Raw genomic sequence first — 22,856 nt, 5'->3', positions numbered from 1 at the left:
CACCAGTATTTCTACTTGCACATCCTCATCTGCACATATATCACTCCAGTAGAAATTGCTAAATTGTAATTACTCCGCCACTATTGGCCTAATTGTTGCCTTACCTCCTTACTTCCTTTGCACACACTGTATACAGATTTTTCTATTGTGTTATTGACTGTACGTTTGTTTATCCCATCTGTAACTCTGTGTTGTTGTTTTTGTCGCACTGCTTTGCTTTATCTTGACCAGGTCATAGTTTTAAATGAGAACTTGTTCTCAACTGGCCTACCTGGTTAAATAAAGGTGTTCTCAACTAGCCTACCTGGTTAAATAAAGGTGTTCTCAACTAGCCTACCTGGTTAAATAAAGGTGTTCTCAACTGGCCTACCTGGTTAAATAAAGGTGTTCTCAACTAGCCTACCTGGTTAAATAAAGGTGTTCTCAACAAGCCTACCTGGTTAAATAAAGGTGTTCTCAACTGGCCTACCTGGTTAAATAAAGGTGAAATAAAATAAATAAATAATAGTATGTGGCCCATGAGAGATCAGATTCTTATTTTTCAGCGGATCCTTAGCCCCCTGGAACTCATCAATGAAACGGTTTAAGCCATGACCCTCTCTCTCTCTTTTTCTCCCTCTCTTTCCATTTTCTTGTGATTCTTGGTAATAAAATCCGTATTTTGGGGGGAACAAAAACGATGGGTACAATCCTTCCCGTAACTGTTTAGGGTAAAGGTGATCCATCAATCCAAGGTTAGGATTAGTTCATAAAGCCTTGATAAACACACCGTAACCACCCATTTGGAATCATATACGTAAACACAGTAATACGCTTTGATCCTGATAATTGTGGTAACTTTTCATTCAGCACTCATGCGAACAGCCATGTCTGTACGGTTTGGGTTTCCGCATGATCAAGGTGCAAATTAGAGAAGGCCGGATCAGCTGGCAGTGACTACATCTGAACACCTTGACACAGCTAAGATCCTGCTGTACATCATCTCCCTCTCTCTCTCTCTCTCTCTCTCTCTCGCTCTTGCTCTCTGAGCGATGAAAGATGATACAAAATGCCGTGCTGCTGTTGTCCAACGAAGAAAAACATACATAGATGTAATAATCCATGTGAAATCTCTTAAATGCAACCAAAAACGGCAAATGTAATTGGCACTCTTGCAAAAGCACACACATAGCAAACACTGCAAGTCTGCACTCCCAAATCTCTTGGCAGGAATGTCACATTCCAATCAGGAGAAGTAATGGAGTTTTTAATAAGGGGTTCTATGGGATTAAAGATGGCCGCCGCCCCACTCATATTTGTCAATGGTGTAATGTGGTTTCCACTAGTTACTACAGCCACAAAGTAAAAATGTGCTATATTGTAAAATTTCATGAAAACAGAAAATATAATTTGGGTCTTAATTGAAGGTTAGGGTTAGGCATAAGGTTAGCAGTGTGGTTAAGTTTAGGTTAGGTCACTGTTCTGCAACAATCTTAAACAATGGAAGAGTTTTCTGTTAGAACTAAGGGTTCATGTTTACTTTATTAATGTTGTTTTACATTCTAAATCTAGAAAAACATGCCAAAATGCTAACAAAATTAGCTCTGGAGCATTATACAGTGATATAAAACAAAACAAAAACAAGTTTGGAGATTTGTATTACATATTTGACTAATCAAATGTTAGAATTAAACAATCAAGGCCTTTAAACACTTGTTGGACAATACTTGTACAAATGAAATGCCTTATAATTAGTTGTGATGATTCAATAATTGTTGTATTTTATTTAGATGTTGTACCTTTACATAGTGTGATCGCTGATACTTTGGTCTATCAAAATATATCATTCCATTTTTTTAAATATCAAGACAAATATTTGTGGGAAAAAAGTTGAGATTGTCCCGTCTTTCAAGAATCCCTGAGCTCTAAAACAGCAACATTTTCTCTAATCCTAATGGCAAAATGTGTAAAAAAGCATGGGATTAGCTTTAATACTGTTCATCTGTCTGTTCATTCTGCCCCATAAAAACATTGAAAAATAATCATCATTTGGTGGTGGGGACACACTGCCCAGGAGGAAGACGCTCCGCCCAGGAAGTGTCTTCAAGGTTAGTGATTGATGTGTTAGGATGTTACATCCATTGCCTGTGGGAACAGGAGCTGCCTTGCTTTGTTATGATGGGAAGTTTATGTAGGAACACACAGTCACACATTGTACACACACACTTTGCGTGTCATACCTGCAGCTGGAAAAACATAGTGTTCTGTTGTAATGCAAAATTACAGCTCCACATACACAACTGAGTTAAGCCTAAATATTAACAGTGACATTTATTGGTCCTTGTGTGGAGGTGTGGAGTGTGGGCGTTGGCGTGTGTGTGCTTAAGTACATGTGTGCTTCTGTCAGTATAGTGTTTGTGTGTATGGACGTATGTGTTTTGCAGAGACTGCATTCACGGTAAACACTGAATATGTCGGCTCAGTCTGAAATGACCTTTACATTTCAATTGCACTATATCGCAGATCTTTGATTGAATCTATCCTCTAGTTAGTTCTATCCCTACCCCTCAATTGTCAGCGTTTATCCCCTTCTCCCTCTATTTCAATCCCTCACTCTCTTTTTTGTCTACTCTTCTCCTGCTTGTCTTTCCATAGTCTCCCCCCCCCCCTCCCCTTTCTCCCATTCTAACACAGGCCCAGGCCTGTGGTGGAGCTAGCCCTCCAGCTGTGCTGTCAGCTTTAAGCTCTCTCCAATGAGGGCCCCAACACTCCCACCCCCAGTGGACCTATCCATCTCTCAACAGCATGCTCTCTATCAGATCCGCTGACCACACGCCCTGCTCCGCCCACTGAGAGCTGGGCCATACCATTAGCCACAGGAGGGGTAACGCCTTCTACTCCCATACAGAATACACCATGACAATGGCCAGGAGGATTTCCTCCTCCACTCTGACCCGGAGTCACTGATTATACTGGCAAGAACACTCTAAAGACTACACCCTCAACAATGAATGCGCTGACCAAAAGTTATGGTTGAATCAATTCATCAACTCACAAGTCACACGCATCACTCAGAGGTATGATGATGTCATAGATTATGGCTTTCTGTAATTTTGGTTGCAGGTTCGCGTGACGGACCATGAGAAAGGAATATCTTGTTCTCTCCTATACCATAGGATACGCAGGAACTAGTGTTTCTGTTTGAAATGATGTCATGGGTGACCCCTTCTGATCCTAGCAGTCCCTTGACCAAGGCCACTACCCATAGCTGACAATGGAAGGCAGGTCCAAGCGTGGAACAAGCATGTTTCCCAGGTTGAAAGGCAGATTTATTTTGCCAAATGACCAATGATGTAACCTGTATTGGTTGATGATTCACTGGCTCCTCCTTCTTTGATTAATCACATTCAGTTTCTCAAAACACACATGGACTGTTTAGTTTGTCCATTGGGAGACTATAGAGAAATGTGCTAATTGGGGCAAACATGCAGACCATTTACTCTATGTCCTTCATTGGCAGATGAAGGAAATTAGGAATATCTATTATGAATATGAATTTATTATGAATATATTATGAATATTCGCAATCCAAAAGATGCGTATGAGATCAGCCTTCCGCTGTTTCTCTGTCATCATGTATGAAACAGAAAGCAAACTTAGCGCCAGCAGGTTTTCACAGCGTTGTCTATATCAGTGTTTCCCAAACTGTGGGGCGCATCGCAATATGCTGTATTTTAAAGGAACTCAGTCCAGCATTCAACTTACTTTTGAAAGTTGTAATAGTAGAAGGCACAAGGTGCAATTTTTTAATTGGGTAGTATATCATCAGTTCCTCTTGTCATGTCAATAATTGCAGACCTTAGAGAGCTATTTATAACTTGTCAGAAATGTCCAGATCAACTAGTCCATGCCAGCTAGTTTTTATTAGCTAGTGTTTGTTTAACCCATATATTGTTGTAATGTTTGAATCACTCAAATATCACATGAATACATATTAGACATGGCAAAATGCATAGAATTGCAAGAAAATGAGCTTTAAAACGGCAATATTTTCTCTGCACCCAATGACAAAATGTGTAGTTTTGCATAAAATGAGCTTTAAACCTGCAAAAATGTCTCTCCACCAACAAGAGTGGTGTGAACAGTTTGTGTCGTGAACAGTGCTTGGATAGCTCTCTGTCAATTGACTCAGGAAGTGGAGGAAATGTTGGATAGCTTCCTGTCAACTGACTCAGGAAGTGGAGGAAGTGTTGGACAGCTCTCTGTCAACTGACTCAGGAAGTGGAGGAAGTGTTGGACAGCTCTCTGTCAACTGACTCAGGAAGTGGAGGAAGTGTTGGACAGCTCTGTGTCAACTGACTAAGGAAGTGGAGGAAGTGTTGGACAGCTCTGTGTCAACTGACTCAGGAAGTGGAGGAAGTGTTGGACAGCTCTGTGTCAACTGACTCAGGAAGTGGAGGAAGTGTTGGATAGCTCTCTGTCAACTAGGCTGGAATTTTCCTCAGAGAAGCCAGTCATTTAAAATCATCATTTTCAAGCACACACCCAATTCATTAATATTCCAGGATGAGCCAGCATTTAACAAATAAATGCACTGACTGTGCATGTGTGCGCACAAGTGAGTGTGTGTGTATAGTGTACTTGCGATGTACTGCATGTAGTGTGTGTGTAAAGAGCCTGGAGCACCAAGGAGTGTGGTACTCCTAGAGCCCTCTATGTCTTTCTGGAGGTGAGGGCACAGCTGGGGTGCGTCAGCCCCTACCAGAGCCGACGTCAAAGTGCCAGTCCCCTCCCTCCCACGTGTCCACCCTTCACCCTTCAGACGAAAACCACTCAGGAGTCTCATTGCCTCTGAGGGCTCCAACCAGTTTATTTGGCAGCCAACGTTTCCTATTGCCGAAAGTCTTAACAGAGGGAAAGAGGGAGGGAGAGTTAGAGCAGCGAGAGAGCGGGTAGGAGAGGTGGAGGGACCGACAGAGAGAGAGAAAAAGAGGGAGTTAATGAAAGAGAGAGGGGGAGAGGAAAATGTACAAGTGGAGTTGCGGCCCTCCAAAGATATAACAGCAGTATGGGCAATAGGCAGGGCAGCAGTAGTTGTGTCCTACAACTATAGTTGCTCTGCAATTATAAGCCTTTGGTTTTTTCCCCAGAGCCCTACTCATGGTATTAGGCGAAGGAGGTAAAGTTTCCCATCACAATCTGATCCAACATCTGCAAAGGAGAATATTGGGATGCATAGTCTACTACACTAGTGGGCTGAAATTATATGGCCCCTCTCACCATCTGTCCTCACTTTTAATTTGTTTAATTTTATTTAACCTTTATCTTCTCCAAAGAATATTTTATTTTTGTTTTGTAACGAAGAAAGTGAGGTTTAATTCCTTCTGGGCGTTAGTGGTCTATTGTTGACCTTCCCACTGAAGCAGATAGAGATATCAGAGGAGCTCCGAGTCTTCATGTGAAGTCCACATGTTCTCCCTGCGTCAAGAGAAAGATGTACCGTTATTAAATGTAAGGTCATGAGTTATTTCATTGTTCATTTTAATGACGGGCCGCTTGGGAAATGTCAGAGTGTGCATATTTAGTCAGGGTTAAACTGTGCGGGTAGAGAACATGAGGACGTTTAATGTCAAACTGTCAATCATTATCAAACGTGACGGCACCGCATATGATGTTGTGTAGAAGGTGTATCCATATGTGTCAGTTGTCTGATCACTGTCAAAATACGAGGGATCACAATTCATATGAAAATATATTCAGCCTAAATTATACATGGAAAGATGTTGTCCTTTCTGACATGTGTTACCGTATAAATAAAATCATTTATTTGAGACATTTTCACTTGTAGCCCATGTCAGAAACTTTCCCGAACATCTTGGCTTCATAAACAGTTGTATGAGTGGTCACAAACCCACACGCCCAAACGGATGCACACACACATGGAAGGAGTATAACATGAGGCAGTGGAGAGTTGGGTAAGTGGTAAGTTGAGCCATTTTGTACATTCAGCATCACTCCATCAAGGGAAATATAATATTGTTTCTCACAAAGTTATCTACATAGATTTCAGGATGTGTAGATAATCAGAATTCATGTAAACATGACAGGTTTGAAAACAGCTTATGGGGTAAGTGTTGGGTAAGTTGAACTGAGGGACAGGGTAAGTTGAATTAAGGGACAGGGTAAGTTGAACTGAGGGACAGGGTAAGTTGAACTGAGGGGCAGGGTAAGTTGAACTGAGGGACAGGGTAAGTTGAACTGAGGGGCAGGGTAAGTTGAACTGAGGGACAGGGTAAGTTGAACTGCGAGACAGGCTAAGTTGAACTGAGGGACAGGGTAAGTTGAACTGCGGGACAGGGTAAGTTGAACTGAGGGACAGGGTAAGTTGAACTGCGGGACAGGGTAAGTGTTGGGTAAGTTGAACTGAGGGACAGGGTAAGTTGAACTGAGGGACAGGGTAAGTTGAACTGAGGGACAGGGTAAGTTGAACTGAGGGGCAGGGTAAGTTGAACTGAGGGACAGGGTAAGTTGAACTAAGTTGAACTGAGGGACAGGGTAAGTTGAACTGAAGGACAGGGTAAGTTGAACTGCGGGACAGGGTAAGTTGAACTGAGGGACAGGGTAAGTTGAACTGAGGGACAGGGTAAGTTGAACTGAGGGACAGGGTAAGTTGAACTGCGAGACAGGCTAAGTTGAACTGAGGGACAGGGTAAGTTGAACTGAGGGACAGGGTAAGTTGAACTGAGGGACAGGGTAAGTTGAACTGAGGGACAGGGTAGGTTGAACTGAGGGACAGGGTAAGTTGAACTGAGGGACAGGGTAAGTTGAACTGAGGGACAGGGTAGGTTGAACTGAGGGACAGGGTAAGTTGAACTGAGGGACAGGGTAAGTTGAACTGAGGGACAGGGTAAGTTGAACTGAGGGACAGGGTCAGTTGAACTGCGGGACAGGGTAAGTTGAACTGCGGGACAGGGTAAGTTGAACTGAGGGACAGGGTGGCTCAACTTACCCCACTCTCCCCTAGGTATTATGTACTGCCAGTCACCCCTGACATGTAAATAAATAGGATGTTTGACTGACTCTCCCTTTTTACTCTGTAACAATTATTCTGATCTCTTCCTCCTAATATGGTCAGGGTCTGGCCATAGCCTGACATTCTCCTCATATGGTCAGAGTCTGGCAATAGCCTGACATTATCCTCATATGGTCAGAGTCTGGCCATAGCCTGACATTATACTTATATGGTCAGAGTCTGGCCATAGCCTGACATTCTCCTAATATGGTCAGAGTCTGGCCATAGCCTGACATTCTCCTAATATGGTCAGAGTCTGGTCATAGCCTGACATTCTCCTAATATGGTCAGAGTCTGGTCATAGCCTGACATTCTCCTAATATGGTCAGAGTCTGGTCATAGCCTGACATTCTCCTAATATGGTCAGAGTCTGGTCATAGCCTGACATTCTCCTAATATGGTCAGAGTCTGGCCATAGCCTGACATTCTGATCAGTTTAATCTGTGTATGTGATAGTTCACTGTGCATGAAAGTTAATGTGGTCAGTATCGGTCAGTTGTGGTCACACAGGACATGACCATGATCAGGCAATACATGGAGCAGTGATGTCTAGACTGAGCAGTGAGACATGAGGCAGGGCAAAGTGCATGCACCATCCTTATATTCTTATATTCTATAATTTAGCCCAAACAACTACCTCTTCCCCTACTGTATTTATTTATTTATTTATTATTTTTCTCCTTTGCACCTCATTATTTCTATCTCTACTTTGCACATTCTTCCACTGCAAATCTACCATTCCAGTGTTTTACTTGCTATATTGTATTTACTTCGCCACCATGGCCTTTTTTGCCTTTACCTCCCTTATCGCACCTCACTTGCTCACATTGTATATAGACTTATTTTTCTACTGTTTTATGGATTGTATGTTTGTTTATTCCATGTGTAACTCTGGGTTGTTGTATGTGTCGAACTGCTTTGCTTTATCTTGGCCAGGTCGCAGTTGTAAATGAGAACTTGTTCTCAACTAGCCGACCTGGTTAAATAAAGGTGAAAAAAATCAAAATAAATAAATATTCCCACAAGAGGGCGGTGTGAGTCCAGAAATCAGTAGGCTAGTGTAGCGGTTCCCAAACTTTTTTGGTTACTGTACCACCAACTGAATTATGCTCTAACCGGAGTATCCCTGAAGTTCCCCTCATGTGCATTTGGTCTCATGAGTCTTCTCAAGTACCCCTGTGGATAGGCCAAGTACCCCCAGTGGATAGACCAAGTACCCCTGTGGATAGGGTCCTAGTACTCCTGGGTGGGAACCACTGGGCTAGTGCACAGACACCTCAGTTATTCCAAATATAGAACATTGTCATGGGTGATAGAGCTGATGCAAATATGGTAAGAAATGTGAATGGCATTCTGGGAAATAATCAAATGTCGCCTGTATGACTATAATCTCTATCATATGATGGGACAGAAGTGACACTATTTCTAACAATTTGACAGAGCAGGACAGTATGTGTTTGGTCTAGTGCAAAGGGGCAGGCAACCTTGGTCCTGGAGGGGTAGGCAACCTTGGTCCTGGAGGGGTAGGCAACCTTGGTCCTGGAGGGGTAGGCAACCTTGGTCCTGGAGGGGTAGGCAACCTTGGTCCTGGAGGGCCACAGCCACTTCATGTTTTGGATTGAACCTACCATGAAGACCAGGGGTGTCGAATTTAGGCCATTGAACTGATCAATTAGCTCAGTTGGTCAGATGTGGTGCCTAGTTGGAACAAAATCCCACAGTACCTGTGGCACTCCGGGAACAGGGTTGCCTACCCTTTCAGGGAGAGCTGTGACACACTCGTCTGGAGTGGAGGCTGTTTGTTTAACGCGATATTTGCTCAGAAATTGTGCAACGGGTTTGAATGGTTCACTCAAATGTTTATTTATTTTTTTCCACTCGGGGGTTCAGACCTCTCGTTTGGATTTGAGAATCCAACCACTGTAATGGAAGGGGGTGGCACTCGGGGCTGTGAATGGCTGTGCATGTCGATGTTTGGGTAGGAAAAACACAGAGGAGAGCCAATCAGTAAAGGCACAGCCCCCTTCATTATTGTGCCGATAACATCAAAGAGCCATCCCAGACTCTGAAGTCAAGAGGACTTAGAGTGTTAGGTGTTAGCCAGACTAAGTGCCACTGACCCCGGCCTATAAGAATATCACAATTGACAAGGGTTTGAGTATAAATAACTGCCCTTCAGATTTGCACTCCTCACACTTTTCCTGTCTTCTCACCCTAGCCATTCAATAAAACCACAATAAATACTCATTTAAATACACACAAACAAACGTTTAGATGTTTAAATTTGTTGGATTACTTTTTCGCCTGGATGCATGCATCACAGGAGGTTGGTGTCACCTTAATTGGGGAGGACAGGCTCGTGGTAATTGCTTGAGTGGAATTAGTGGAATGGTATCAAATGCATCAAACACGTGGTAGATGCCATTCCATTCCCTCCGTTCCACAGATTATTATGAGCCATTTTCCCCTCAGCAGTCTCCTGTGGTGTAGTGAAGTTTCGCGAGGCCCCACTACAAGGTCTGTAAAAATATTTGTAGGATATTTGATTTTACCATGGGGCAGAGAGTAAAATGTGCAGTTTTATAGCTAATCTCATGCTATTTTACACATTTTGCCATGAGGGTGAGAGAAAATGTATTTGTTTTACTGCTCAAGGATCTTGAAAGACGGGACAATCTAAACCTTTTTTTTCACAAAAAAAAAAATAAATAAATATATATATATATATATATATATATAAAACATGTAACATACAGTGCCTTTGGAAAGTATTCAGACCCCTTGACTTTTCCCACATTTTTTTAGGTTACAGCCTTATTCTAAAATGTATTAAATTGTTTGTTTCTTGGCGCAGTGGTTAAGGGCGCTGTACTGCAGCGCCAGCTGTGCCACCAGAGACTCTAGGTTCGCGCTCAGGCTCTGTCGTAACCGGCCGCGTCTGTGGGGCGACGCACAATTGGCCTAGCGTCGTCCGGGCTAGGGAGGGTTTGGCCGGTAGGGATATCCTTGTCTCATTGCGCACCAGCGACTCCTGTGGCGGGCCGGGCGCAGTGCACGCTAACCAAGGTTGCCAGGTGCACGGTGTTTCCTCCGACACATTGGTGCGGCTGGCTTCCGGGTTGGATGCGTGCTGTGTTAAGAAGCAGTGCGGCTTGCTTGGGTTGTGTATCGGAGGATGCATGACTTTCAACCTTCGTCTCTCCCGAGCCCGTACGGGAGTTGTAGCGATGAGACAAGATAGTAGCTACTAACAATTGGATACCACGAAATTGGGGAGAAATAGGGGTAAAAATTCAACAACAAAAAAACATTTGTTTGTTTCTTTCCTCATCAATCGACACACAATATCCCATAATGACAAAGCAGAAACAGGTTTTTGGACATTTTTGCTATATTATTTGACAAAATGTACTAAAATATCACATTTACTTAAGTATTCAGACCCTTTTCCCAGTACTTTGTTGAAGCACCTTCGGCAGCAATTACAGTCTCAAGTCTTCTTGGTTATGACGCTACAAGCTTGGAACACCTGCATTTGGGGAGTTTCTCCCATTCCTCTCTGCAGATCCTCTCAAGCTCTGTCAGGTTGAATGGGGAGCATTGCTGCGCAGCTTTTTTCCGGTCTCTCCAGAGATGTTCAATTTGGGTTCAAGTCCGGGCTCTGGCTGGGCCACTCAAGGACATTCAGAGACATGTTCCGAAGCCACTCCTGCATTGTCTTGGCTGTGTGATTAGGGTCGTTGTCCTGTTGGAAGGTGAAACTTCGCCCCAGTCTGAGGTCCTGAGCACTCTGGAGCAGGTTTTCTTTAAGGATCTCTTTGTACTCTGCTAAAAAAAAAATATTTGATCCATTTTAGAAGGCTGTAACGTAACAAGATGTGGACAAAGGGGAAGTGGTCTAAATGCTTTCTGAATGCACTATAGGCTACAGCAGGGATGATTTTATTTCTAAGTTTTCTGATCTGAAAAAATATTGTAATGCGCCGCTTGCCTGCTACCCAGATTACTGTGCTCTATTCAGATTTTCTTTTATTGGGGGGGACATTAAATACTAAAACACCAGCAAATCAGCTCCAAGTGATGATTTTAATTTGGGAAACACTATGTTCCAAAGTATTCCCACACTTAAGAGATATGTGATCATATAGAAGAAGGCAGTAAGGTCTGAAATTATTGTTTTAGTTAAATATTATATCCGTTTGGGCTTCATGAGGCCAATTTGCAGTCTACAAATTATTTGTAATTATGTTCCGACCCCTGACCATCCACTTAAGAAAAATAGGCCCGCGGCTGAATTTTGTTGATGATCCCTCGGCTACAGTCGTTGATAAATGTTGGCCTCTTCACAGTGAGGGTCCGTGACATTGACTGTAAAGGGTCCGTGGTTACAACTAGGGGGAGACGTTGTACTCCACAGTTTTCAAAATCAGGAAGCGCTCGATAGAAAAAGTATCGCACTCAAAGCGAAGTGTAGGCAGGCACAGATAATAGAAGGGACGCGTTCCTCTGCCCAAGCGTTGCTGACGTATGCCAAACCTTACAACGTCTGGATAGGTATTTTAACTTTAACTAACCACATCATATGTAATAGTCATCTGCTAGTCGATGACCCAGTCGATGATGTCAAACGCAACCATTGGTTAATTCATGTAACTTCTGCGCAGGGGAACGCGACCCGGAGTATCGACGTCCTTGATAACCCGTGAACTCCGTGCCAAGAACAATTCCTGGTTTCGGAAACTGACCAGGAAAAGTAAAAAGAAGATTTGCAGTTCATTTTATTCTGTTATTTTGTTTTATCGTTTCGGAGGAGACAGGTATCACTTTGAAACGTTGGAGACTGAGGTTTAAAGTCCCGACCGAAAGAGACAGTCTTCCCTCTCCTCTGCACGCGTGGTTTGCCATGGCTTTGACAACCTGTACCAGATTTACCGACGAGTTTAATCTCTACGAAGAGCTGGGAAAGTAAGTATTCAATGTTTTTGTTATTTCTCTCCAATACATATCTGCATTGGATTATGTTTAGCTACTGGTGCTCTAAACGGGTGGTTATTCTTGATTACCTGTTACCTGTGTGTGGTGCACAGAAACCGTACCCGTTGTATTCAAACCGTACGTTTGGTCTTCAAAATGTATATTTCCTAACTTTTCTTTCCAAAACCGTCGTTGCGTTTGTTTTGATATCTTTACTGAATGTTTACGTAGTATTTCAATCGCTCTTGACATTTTCGTCTAACAAGTCACCGCCCTTTTAGTGGAACAACAACTGTATTGGGGCGGTAATTTCCTAGTGGTGAGCTGTCGTAAATGGTAGTGTCTACATTTATGGAGAAATCCCTTGTTTTCCCAGCTGTGATGTCATTCCTTGCTCACAGCAAAATGAAATTGACATAAATGTGATTTATTGATCCACTGATTGCTATTGCCAAGCGGCCAGCGCACATGCCCATTCCGACATGGTTTCATTAGGTCTATTTATAACCATAAACAAAATAATAAATGCCATAGTTTTAGCAACAATGTAAACGCATCGATATGAGTGATGGGTTTTAAAGCATGGCAGAGCGAAAGGTTATCGCGTTAAATGTTTTTAAAAGCAGCGCTAACCCTGGGTGACTGAGAAGAATCCCTTGACATTACTGACTGTAGCTTGCCCTACTTTACCAGGAAAGCACGGGCGGCTTTGCGGGGTTGGGGACAATTAGGTCACTTGCACTTACGCGGTCTTCAGTGCTTTTTCCAGCGTGAGGTTGTATCTTCTAGCCTAGGCCTACTCTCCACAGTGGTCCACCGAGCATGGGCCTCTCACAGCCATCTCCATCTGAGTTTGACTACCAAAACTTGAATTATTGTGTACACCATTGACGCAAATAAACGAAATATAGATGCATATTTTCAGTATATCCCTATTTCTTTGGAGTTTTATGGATCAGGTCAAATACATGGTTCGTTGGACAAAGCCTATGGGGAAAATAAAAGGCATTTTAGGATAAACGTTGAAAACAAGGTCTGTGGCAAACACAGGCTAAGGAGATTTTATACATTTTTGTTCAATAATAATCTTCAAATAAAATTGTATTGGCACACACCCTTGTGGGGGCCCAGTGTTGAGGATCAGTGACGTGGAGCTGTTTCCTACCTTCACCACCTGGAGGTGGCCCGTCAGTAAGTCCAGGACCCAATTGCACAGGGCGGGGTTGAGACCCAGGGTCTCGAGCTTAATGATGAGCTTGGAGGGTACTATGGTGTAGAATGCTGGGCTATAGTCAATGAACAGCATTCGTACATAGGTATTCCTCTTGTCCAGATGGATAGGGCAGTGTGATGGCGATTGCATCGTCTGTGGACCCATTGGGGCGGTAGGTAAATTTGAAGTGGGTCTAGGGTGACAGTTAAGGTGGAGGTGATATGATCCTTGACTAGCCTCTCAAAGCACTTCATGATGACATAAGTGAGTGCCATGGGGCGATAGTCATTTAGTTCAGTTACCTTTGCCTTCTTGGGTAACGACACTTTTTGTGAATGTTGAAGAATTGATGTAATGATAAAAAGCACATAAAGACTTCATAATTCATAAAGGTCATGTTAACTAACTGATATTATCTCATAGAACAGAAAGTATGAGATCTCCTAAGCCTGTGTTAACATCTGACCTTATTTTTGGCGTTTATTCCAAAACCCTATTCATTCCCTATTCATTAGGAATGGCTGAACAAACCTGACATGTCTTATTTCTGAGTGTTAGGACTACAAGCTAGCGCTTAACAGAGCTCGCTATCTTGCCATATATAGCTTGCAGTCCTAAAACCCGGAAATTATAAAATTTGCCACTGTTGTCTTACGACTCGAACAGATAGCTCGAACCGGTCATGACTATTCAACAAAACAATACATAATACAAAGCAAATGTATTAGTTATGTGATTGTATAACTAGAAAAGGAGTTTTGAAGTTGAGGGTGCAGTATTTATGAAGTTTGACAATGTGGACAAAAAATAGCATAGTTCAACTAGCCAGCAAATTTAGTCAGGGAAAACAAATCTGGGAGAGGATATAGCTGGGTGCACATGAATCCAGAAAATGTATGGTGAAGTCCCTTCCAGACACGATAGATTCCTCCTCACCACTCTATAGAGAAAGGAAAGGGGTTTTCGATGGAACAAAATGTATAACATCTCCAAAGCCTGTGTTTACCAGACCTTATTTTCGGCATTTGTTCAAAAACCCTCCAAAAACGAACCATGGCGAAATTAGTGTCGACACAGAGACGCCATCACTATTGCTCTCCATGTCAGTTTGATCGTCTACTCATCACCGTCTTTGTGTGTCCTAAAGGGGAGCTTTCTCCATAGTGAAAAGATGTATGAGGATCTCCAGCGGACAGGAGTATGCTGCCAAAATCATCAACACTAAGAAGCTATCTGCTCGGGGTAGGTGTCTTTACCATGTCTTGGCAGTTGTTGTTGAAAACGACTGAATACCCCAAAGCTCCCTGTCAAAAGTTTCCAGTGAGAAACAAAAAGGGGATGGTTGTAAGTTTTTACCTGGCGTTTTTCTTCGCATTACATGGTAATATGGCAATTACATTAGTATGCAGTTCACAGGAGGCTGCTGAGGGGAGGACGGCTCATAATAATGTCTGGAACGGAGTGAATGGTATCAAACACATAGAAACCATGGAAACCCCGTGTTTGATGTATTTGATACCATTCCGCTCCAGCCATTACCACGTGCCCGTCCTCCCCAATTAAGGTGCCACCAACCTCCTGTGATGCAGTTGTAGAGAAGCACCCATTATCATCACATAATTGTCAGTAAATAGCAGATAAAATGACGCTACCCAGAGGAATGCTGAATGTGGTTCTGGTTTGTGTTGCAATGTTGAGCAGTCACATGTCTTAGTCTACCAGTCAATGACAGGAAAAATCTCCCCAACATTTCCTTGATTTTTGGACTTCATGCACTTTTTAACCAAGTGACCTGCCCTCCAACTTCCCCACATTTCACTCCTGCTTACTTTTTTAGTGGACAATGTACAGTCGTAGCTGTATGAACATGAGTAATTTCTGTAGTTGGATGTGGTAAGGCAAACCACGTCTGGGGAAGTCTCGCTCAGGGTTATGTCCAACTGTCTTTACAGTTCTTCTTTCATTTTATATCATTAGTGCCCCTTGTGGCGAGGGATGAAAACACCAAGCAAGGTTATGACTCTCATACTGGTATCAGTTAACCTGCTTTGACTTCTGATATGAGTCACAGTGTAGTCTTCTGTGTCACAACCACAGCCACTATGGGGTAACTGAAGGGATACTGCCAGTAGTAAAAATAATGCATTCTTCAAGACCTTTGGGTCTATATCCTGGTGCTACTATACAAAGTCTTGCTTTTGTAGACTGGACTGCCTGTCCAGGAAGTAGCTTGTGTCTGTTTTTTTTCCCTTATTCTCTCTCCTTCTTTCTGAGGCAGCTGTGGGGAGCGGGTTGGGTTGGTGCGTGGGCCGGGGCTCCCGTTGTCTGTATGGCGCTGCTGATTATCCCTCCAGAAACCTTAATGGGCTGCTGACGGACAGACAGACACACACAGACAAGTAAGGACGAAGAGACAGGAGGGAGGGATGATTAGGACTAAATGACGGGAGGGAGGGATGATTAGGACTAAATGACGGGAGGGAGGGATGATTAGGACTAAATGACGGGAGGAAGGGATGATTAGGACTAAATGACGGGAGGGAGGGATGATTAGGACTAAATGACGGGAGGGAGGGATGATTGGGATGACGGGAGGGAGGGATGATTGGGGTTAGATGACGGGAGGGAGGGATGATTGGGGTTAGATGACGGGAGGGAGGGATGATTGGGGTTAGATGACGGGAGGGAGGGAGGGATGATTGGGGTTAGATGACGGGAGGGAGGGAGGGATGATTGGGGTTAGATGACGGGAGGGAGGGAGGGATGAGTGGGGTTAGATGACGGGAGGGAGGGAGGGATGATTGGGGTTAGATGACGGGAGGGAGGGAGGGATGATTGGGGTTAGATGACGGGAGGGAGGGAGGGATGATTGGGGTTAGATGACGGGAGGGAGGGAGGGATGATTGGGGTTAGATGACGGGAGGGAGGGAGGGATGATTGGGGTTAGATGACGGGAGGGAGGGAGGGATGATTGGGGCTAGATGACGGGAGGGAGGGAGGGATGATTGGGGCTAAATGACGGGAGGGAGGGAGGGAATGTAATTGTATCACAGACAGGAGCTAAGTCTAGAACAGAACATGAATAACTGGATAGAGAATATAGCTGGAGAGAGGAAGCTGTACCCAATTCCTTACACAATCCCCTTTATGGTACAGAGAGTAAAGAGAGATTAGATTGCTGAGGTGTTGAATAGAGGGTGGCCCAGAGAGGGTTGAGAAAGTGTATTGGTGTTTTTTTTCCATGATTGATCCCATTCTAGGATTGGCTTGACTGATTGGCTCCACTGAGCCACGCCCGGCCCCTACCCGAGAGAAGATGAAAGAGGCAAAAAGAGCGGGGAGATAGAGTGAGTGAAATAAATTGGAATGGGAGGAGAGATGGGTGAGGGAAAGTGAGTTGATGTGCAAGAATTTGTGAAAGACAGAAATGGAATGAATTTAAGAGATATAAAGCGAGTGGGGCGAGATGAGGAGGAGAGATAGGAAAGAATAGTGCTAGCAGAGAGATCTCTCCCTTCCTCAGCTGAAGGTGACCTTGGAGGAGGGAAACCCCAGGTCTGTGTGTCAGTCAGATACCAGGGGCAGGACTGGAGGAACATAGTAAGTAGAAAGGGGGATACCTAGTCAGTTGCTCAACTGAATGCATTCAACCGAAATGTGTCTTCTGCATTTCACCCAACCCCTTAAACTCACCTCATCCACTAGCAATGTGTAGCACCCACATAGCACAGCAAACATTTTTGTGCCTGGACGCTCACCACACGCTCACCTCATATCATCTATCGAGGTGAGGAGTGATACAGGATTTTCCCAATTAGGAATGAGATTAATTATTAGGTGGCCATGATGGAATGGGGCCAGGTTGGGAATTTAGCTATGACACGGCCCAGCTGTGGGATGCAGGGTGATATACTTCTGCCAACCTGTAGATTGTTGTCAATTGGGTGATCTTTATCTATACCCCTATAGGGTGTTATTTAAGCCTTATCAAAGCACAGAAATGTAGACAGTGGATTGGTTTTTGGTTCACTGCTCTGTATTGACTTAGTTAGATCATGTGTTAGCAAATCAGTCTGTCCCTAAATGTGTGTGTGTTCCTTTCTCTGTGTCCACCACGAGCAGGGCACTGATCTAATAACAGCCGTCTTACTTTATGTTTGAGGGAAGGAGTTACAGTTCGGACATTCAAGGTTACTCTTTGCGCTGGGGATTCCCAAAGTGGGTCGTGTGACTTCTGATAGACGGGAGGCTAAATTCAGAGTCTCGTGCGATAGTGGGACTCCTTAGGGAATAGACCCTCCCTGGTAACCCACACTCCTTTTGGCTCGCCGTGTGGAGGTGTGTTGAAGGTGCAGACCTATATCTCCTCACACACTTATGTCAATGCATGGGCTTTGGGAGTGTTTTTGACTTGTTGCACTTCTTCTTTGGTGACTTCCCCCTTCTATAAATTGGTTAGCATTTAGCATGTATAGGTTTTTGTGCCTCTTGCTTTGTGGTTAGATGAGGAAGGATGTGTTTTTGAAGCCAACTGAATGTCATAAAGTTGTGGCTATCCTACCAGGCTCTGTCAGGCTCATTGTCTGCTAATGAGAGGGGTGTAGACCCACACAGACATTATGGGTTAATCGGGGGCTCCCAAGGGGCGCAGCGGTCTAAGGCACTGCGTCTGCGCTAGAGGTGTCACTACAGACCTTGGTTCGATTCCAGGTGTCTGGGAATGTTCACACCAGCATGAATACAGATGACTCAATCACCCCAAAGCTCTGTCTAATATGGGGATCTGGGGCACTCACTGTGCTGTAATGTTCCCCAAGGTGTGAGGGATTTTTTTTCTCTCACTCCGTTCCATGTATACCTCCTGTGAGGTATTTAAGTATGTCTCTCTTTTTCTCCATCTCTCTCGCTCTCTTCTTTATGTCTGTTGCTCTTCTCTCCTTTTTCTCTCTTGCACTCCTCGGTCTCTCTTACACTCTTACGCTCTCTCTCTCTCGCTCGCTCGCTCTCTCTCTCTCTCTCTCTCTCTCTCTCTCTCTCTCTCTCTCTCTCTCTCTCTCTCTCTCTCTCTCTCTCTCTCTCTCTCTCTCTCTCTCTCTCTCTCTCTCTCTCTCTCTCTCTCTCTCTCTCTCTCTCTCTCTCTCTCTCTCTCTCTCTCTCTCTCTCTCTCTCTCTCTCTCACTTTGCTCTCTTCTCACACTCACGGACGGGGGGGTTGAGTCACAAACAGTGTTTCGTGTTTTTAGTTTTATTTCCTGTAAATCTGTATTTGTGTAAGAGCAAAGCCCTCAGTCCATTTAGCTCTCATCTTACGGAATAGTGTGTGTCTGAAGTTCAATGCTTTACATGACAGAGCCAATCAGCACACTGGATATTTTACTAAGCTGGAGCATTCCCCGAGCAGTTCTAGAACACCAGAGGAATGAAAAGATGTAACGATTGGTATGGCGTTAGGAGTACGTTTGTGTATTGGCAGTCGTCGTCGTCCCCCGTCGTCGTCCCCCCCCCCCGACTGAGCGTTTCACGGGCAGGCTAAAAATATCTCATTTAAACAACAGAAACCAAGGGAGGGAGGGAGAGGAGGAAGAGCTGGATCGAGGGAGATGGTGTCTGTCAGTGATGAACTATCAGAATGAGCTAAATATTCATAGATCCTTAGCAAAGCTATTTTTATATTTGGCTGCACAATGTTCAATTAATGACCCAATCAATCAATCAATCAATCAAATATATTTATTTGTAGCCTGAATTGGGTCGCATCGACGAATCGCTAAATATAGTCCAGGTTCTTGTTATTTTCATTCCATTTCTGCCAAACGGTGACAAGAACAGTTGTGGGGGAAGAGACCAGAACAGCATGAAGGATACATGACGACAGGAAGTCACACTCACTACGCCTTGGCCACACGTGCATCCGAACATGTTATTAGCCGGTGTGTCGAAGGGAAATTGCTAAAACAAACATAATAATCTCAATTGCACTCCACACTGCCCTTTCACACCAGGACAAAAGGAACACCTATGTGAGAATGCTATTCATTGACTACAGCTCAGCGTTCAACAGCATAGTGCCCTCAAATCTCACCATTAAGTTAAGGATCCTGGGACTAAACACATCCCTCTGCAACTGGATCCTAGACTTCCTGACGGGCCGCCCCCAGGTGGTAAGGGTAGGTAACAACACATCCGCCATGCTGATCCTCAACATGGGGTCCCCTCAGGGGTGCGTACTCAGTCCCCTCCTGTACTCCCTGTTCACTCATGATTACACAGCCAGGCACAACTCCAACACCATCATTAAGTTTGCTGATGACACAACAGTTGTCGGACTGATCACTGACAACGATGAGACAGCCTATAGGGAGGAGATCAGAGACCTGGCTGTGTGGTGCCAGGACAACAACCTCTCCCTCAACGTGATCAAGACAAAGGAGATGATTGTGGACTACAGGAAAAGGAGGACTGAGCATGCCCCCATTCTCATTGACGGGGTTGTAGTGGAGCAGGTTGAGAGCTTCAAGTTCCTTGGTGTCCACATCACCAACAAACTAACATGGTCCAAGCACACCAAGACAGTCGTGAAGAGGGCACGACAACCTATTTCCCCCCAGGATACTGAAAAGATTTGTCATGGGTCCTCAGATCCTCAAAAGGTTCTACAGCTGCACCATCGAGAGCATCCTGACAGGTTGCATCACTACCTGGTATGGCAACTGCTTGGCCTCCGACCGCAAGGCACTACAGAGGGTAGTGCGTACAGCCCAGTACATCATTGGGGCCAAGCTTCCTGCCATCCAGGACCTCTAAACCAGGCTGTGTCAGAGGAAGGCCCTAAAAATTGTCAAAGACTCCAGCCACCCTCATCATGGACTGTTCTCTCTGCTACTGCATGGCAAGTGCTACCGGAGAACCAAGTCTAGGTCCAAGAGGCTTCTAAACAGCTTCTACCCCCAAGCCATAAGATTCCTGAACAGCTAATCAAATAGCTACCCAGACTATTTGTGCAACCCCCCCCCCCCCCCCCCCCCCCTCTCACGCTGCTACTACCCTCTGTTATTATCTATGCATAGCCACTTTAACAACCCTATCTGCATGTACATAATTATCTCAATTACCTCGACACCAGTTCCCCCGCAGATTGACACATTGACTCTGTACTGGTCTCCCTGTATACAGCCCTACTATTTGTTATTCACTGCTGCTCTTTAATTATTTGTTATTCTTGTTTCTCCTTTTTTTGTATTTTCTTAACTGCATTGTTGGTTAAGGGCTTGTAAGTAAGCATTTCACTCAGGTCTTACACCTGTTTTATTTGACCCATTTGAAAATCCCAGAGATGGAATCTGGTCTCACCACGGGGCTGGCGTCTCTAGGAAGGGTTTCAGCCGCAGTCTCCTGTGCTTTCAGGAAAGACCATATGCATCTGTCTTTGTTTGTCATGAAATCCATATGTTTTGTCTTAAATATATATATATATATATATATATATATATTTATTATTATTATTATATATTTTTTTGAAGTGGCAGGTCTTTGATTTACTTGTTCGTCATTTAGATAAAACCATGAAATGCTTTGTTTGTCGCCAAGGGGATGGATAAGTTATCGATCGCTTGAATCTAAAGAGGGAACCGTCATCAATATGAATTAGTTACAGTGTCTCTTCTCCTTGTGAATGATAACCGTGAACAAGCGCTTGTTTCCCAGCCCTAAACACATCAGTCTATCAGATATACTCTATCCCATCACCGCTAATACTAAAACAAACTGACTGATCATGTGTCAGGGCAAGCGAGGGTTTAAAAAAACAAAAACTGTTCTGTTCTTTTCTCTCCTTTGCCTGTTTCCAAGCTCATTTTCCAGTTGACTAAAACAGCCCTGTTTGCGTCAAAATTTTCTGTGTGTGCTCAGTTTATTTTCAGACCTGACGTGAACTCCCCCAGGAGCGGTAGCTAGCTCTGCCAACGTTTCACTATAGCATAGCCAGGTGTAGCAGCACTCATATAATATACAGAAAAAAACAGTAGAAAATCAAAGTTGATTCAGAATTCCTGTTCTGTTTTTAAAAAAAAATTTACCAGAGGGGACTTGGGAGGAGGGATTTTCAGTTCATGAATGAATGCAAAATAATTCAGCTCGTACCATGTGTAAGATGTTTTGATTTGCATTTGTGCAAACACACACCAATACGAACACACACACACATGTTATATCACATTGAACCGAACCCCAGATCCAATCTATGTAAGCAAAGCCTGTCGTCCCTGATGAATCTGTGTCTATTTCCATAAATGTGAGCTTTCCCCGGGGCTTCAGTCTAAATCCTCATTTAGGCAAGTAGGCCAGTAGGCTCAGTGGGGAGTCAGGGGGGACGGGGGCTCCCTTAATTAGAGCCTCTTTGTCTGGGAGAGGGACAGAGGGGCCACTCCACAGGAGCCCAGAGGTGCTCTCCCACTCTTAATGAACGATGGCACCCTTCACCGGGCCTTCTATGGTTATGTGTCTGTCTTTCTCTCTGATATCTAACGGAATGGAAACTTTAGAGGAATCATAATTTTTTTCATTACCTTGACCTCTGACCCTTGGTGTCTTTTGCTGTCCTTAGGAGTGCTGGGAGAGAGGTTATATGTAAATGTCTTCTGTGGTGAGGTGAGCGCCAGGAACTACCTGTAGACTCGTATAGATGTATGATATACACTGCGAATATCCCCTCTCGACACCAGTCATCCTCTCAATCGCCATGTCATTCTTCCACAACGTGCTACACAGTCTTGCAAGTGTCAGGTGCTTTAGTCTAGCTTATGTTCCAAGCCGAGTCTGTCCTACACGCTCCCAAATACAAGCAGAACATATCTGTTCTCTTTCACTCCTCCCCCACCTTAGAATACACTACCTTCCTCATCTGAATGAATGTATTCATGGGACTGTTATTCTAGCTGTCTCTGGTGAGGTGGAAGGAGTTAACCCCAGCTGCACTGGGTTTGTCCCTGACCAGGCCATGCATTTTTATTCCACACAGCCACATATGTGATGTGTCTGTGTGAAGAGGGCACATGGCCAGGCAGTCAGTGACCCCCTCCTTGCTGAGCAGGGAATTAGATGGCGTAGTTAACCTCTGAGATACGTGGGACCCACCTCGCCAACAGCAAGTGAAAGTGCAGGGCGCCAAATTCAAAACAACAAAAATCTCACAATTAAAGTTCCTCAAGCATACAAGTATCTTACACCATTTTAAAGATAAAATTCTCGTTAATCCAGCCACAGTGTCTGATTTAAAAAATGCTTTACAGCGAAAGCACCACAAACGATTGTTAGGTCACCACCAAGTCTCAGAAAAATCCAGCCATTTTTCCAGCCAAGAGAGGAGTCACAAAAAGCACAAATAGAGATAAAATTAATCACTAACCTTTGATGATCCTCATCAGATGACACTCATAGGACTTCATGTTACACAATACATGTCTGTTTTGTTCGCTAAAGTGCACATTTATATAAAAAAATCTAATTTTACATTGGCGCGTTACATTCAGTAGTTCTAAAACATGCATTGATTTTGCAGAGAGCCACATCAAGTTACAGAAATACTCAACATAAATGTTGATGAGAATACAAGTATTACAC

The 22,856-nt window shown here is 44.0% G+C and overlaps 1 protein-coding gene across 20 annotated transcripts in view; it reads left to right on the top strand.

The window, feature by feature from the left end:
* The first annotated feature begins 11,484 nt into the window (after positions 1–11,484).
* LOC139379081 (calcium/calmodulin-dependent protein kinase type II delta chain) overlaps positions 11,485–22,856 on the top strand; it is a 94,435-nt gene continuing 83,063 nt past the window's right edge. For 9 of the 20 annotated variants that reach the window (XM_071121865.1, XM_071121861.1, XM_071121854.1 and 6 more), the window contains exons 1-2: positions 11,708–12,016; positions 14,386–14,480. In XM_071121865.1, coding sequence (XP_070977966.1) covers positions 11,955–12,016; positions 14,386–14,480 — 157 coding nt within the window. In that variant the 5' untranslated portion in view covers positions 11,708–11,954. Of the gene's footprint in view, positions 12,017–14,385; positions 14,481–22,856 lie in introns of all 20 variants that reach the window. The other 11 variants (XM_071121855.1, XM_071121864.1, XM_071121852.1 and 8 more) reach the window with 6 other exon arrangements.

Source organism: Oncorhynchus clarkii, chromosome 21, assembly GCF_045791955.1.
Source record: "Oncorhynchus clarkii lewisi isolate Uvic-CL-2024 chromosome 21, UVic_Ocla_1.0, whole genome shotgun sequence".
In the NCBI taxonomy this organism is placed as follows: domain Eukaryota; kingdom Metazoa; phylum Chordata; class Actinopteri; order Salmoniformes; family Salmonidae; genus Oncorhynchus; species Oncorhynchus clarkii.
This window is presented reverse-complemented; position numbering and strand designations above follow the sequence as displayed.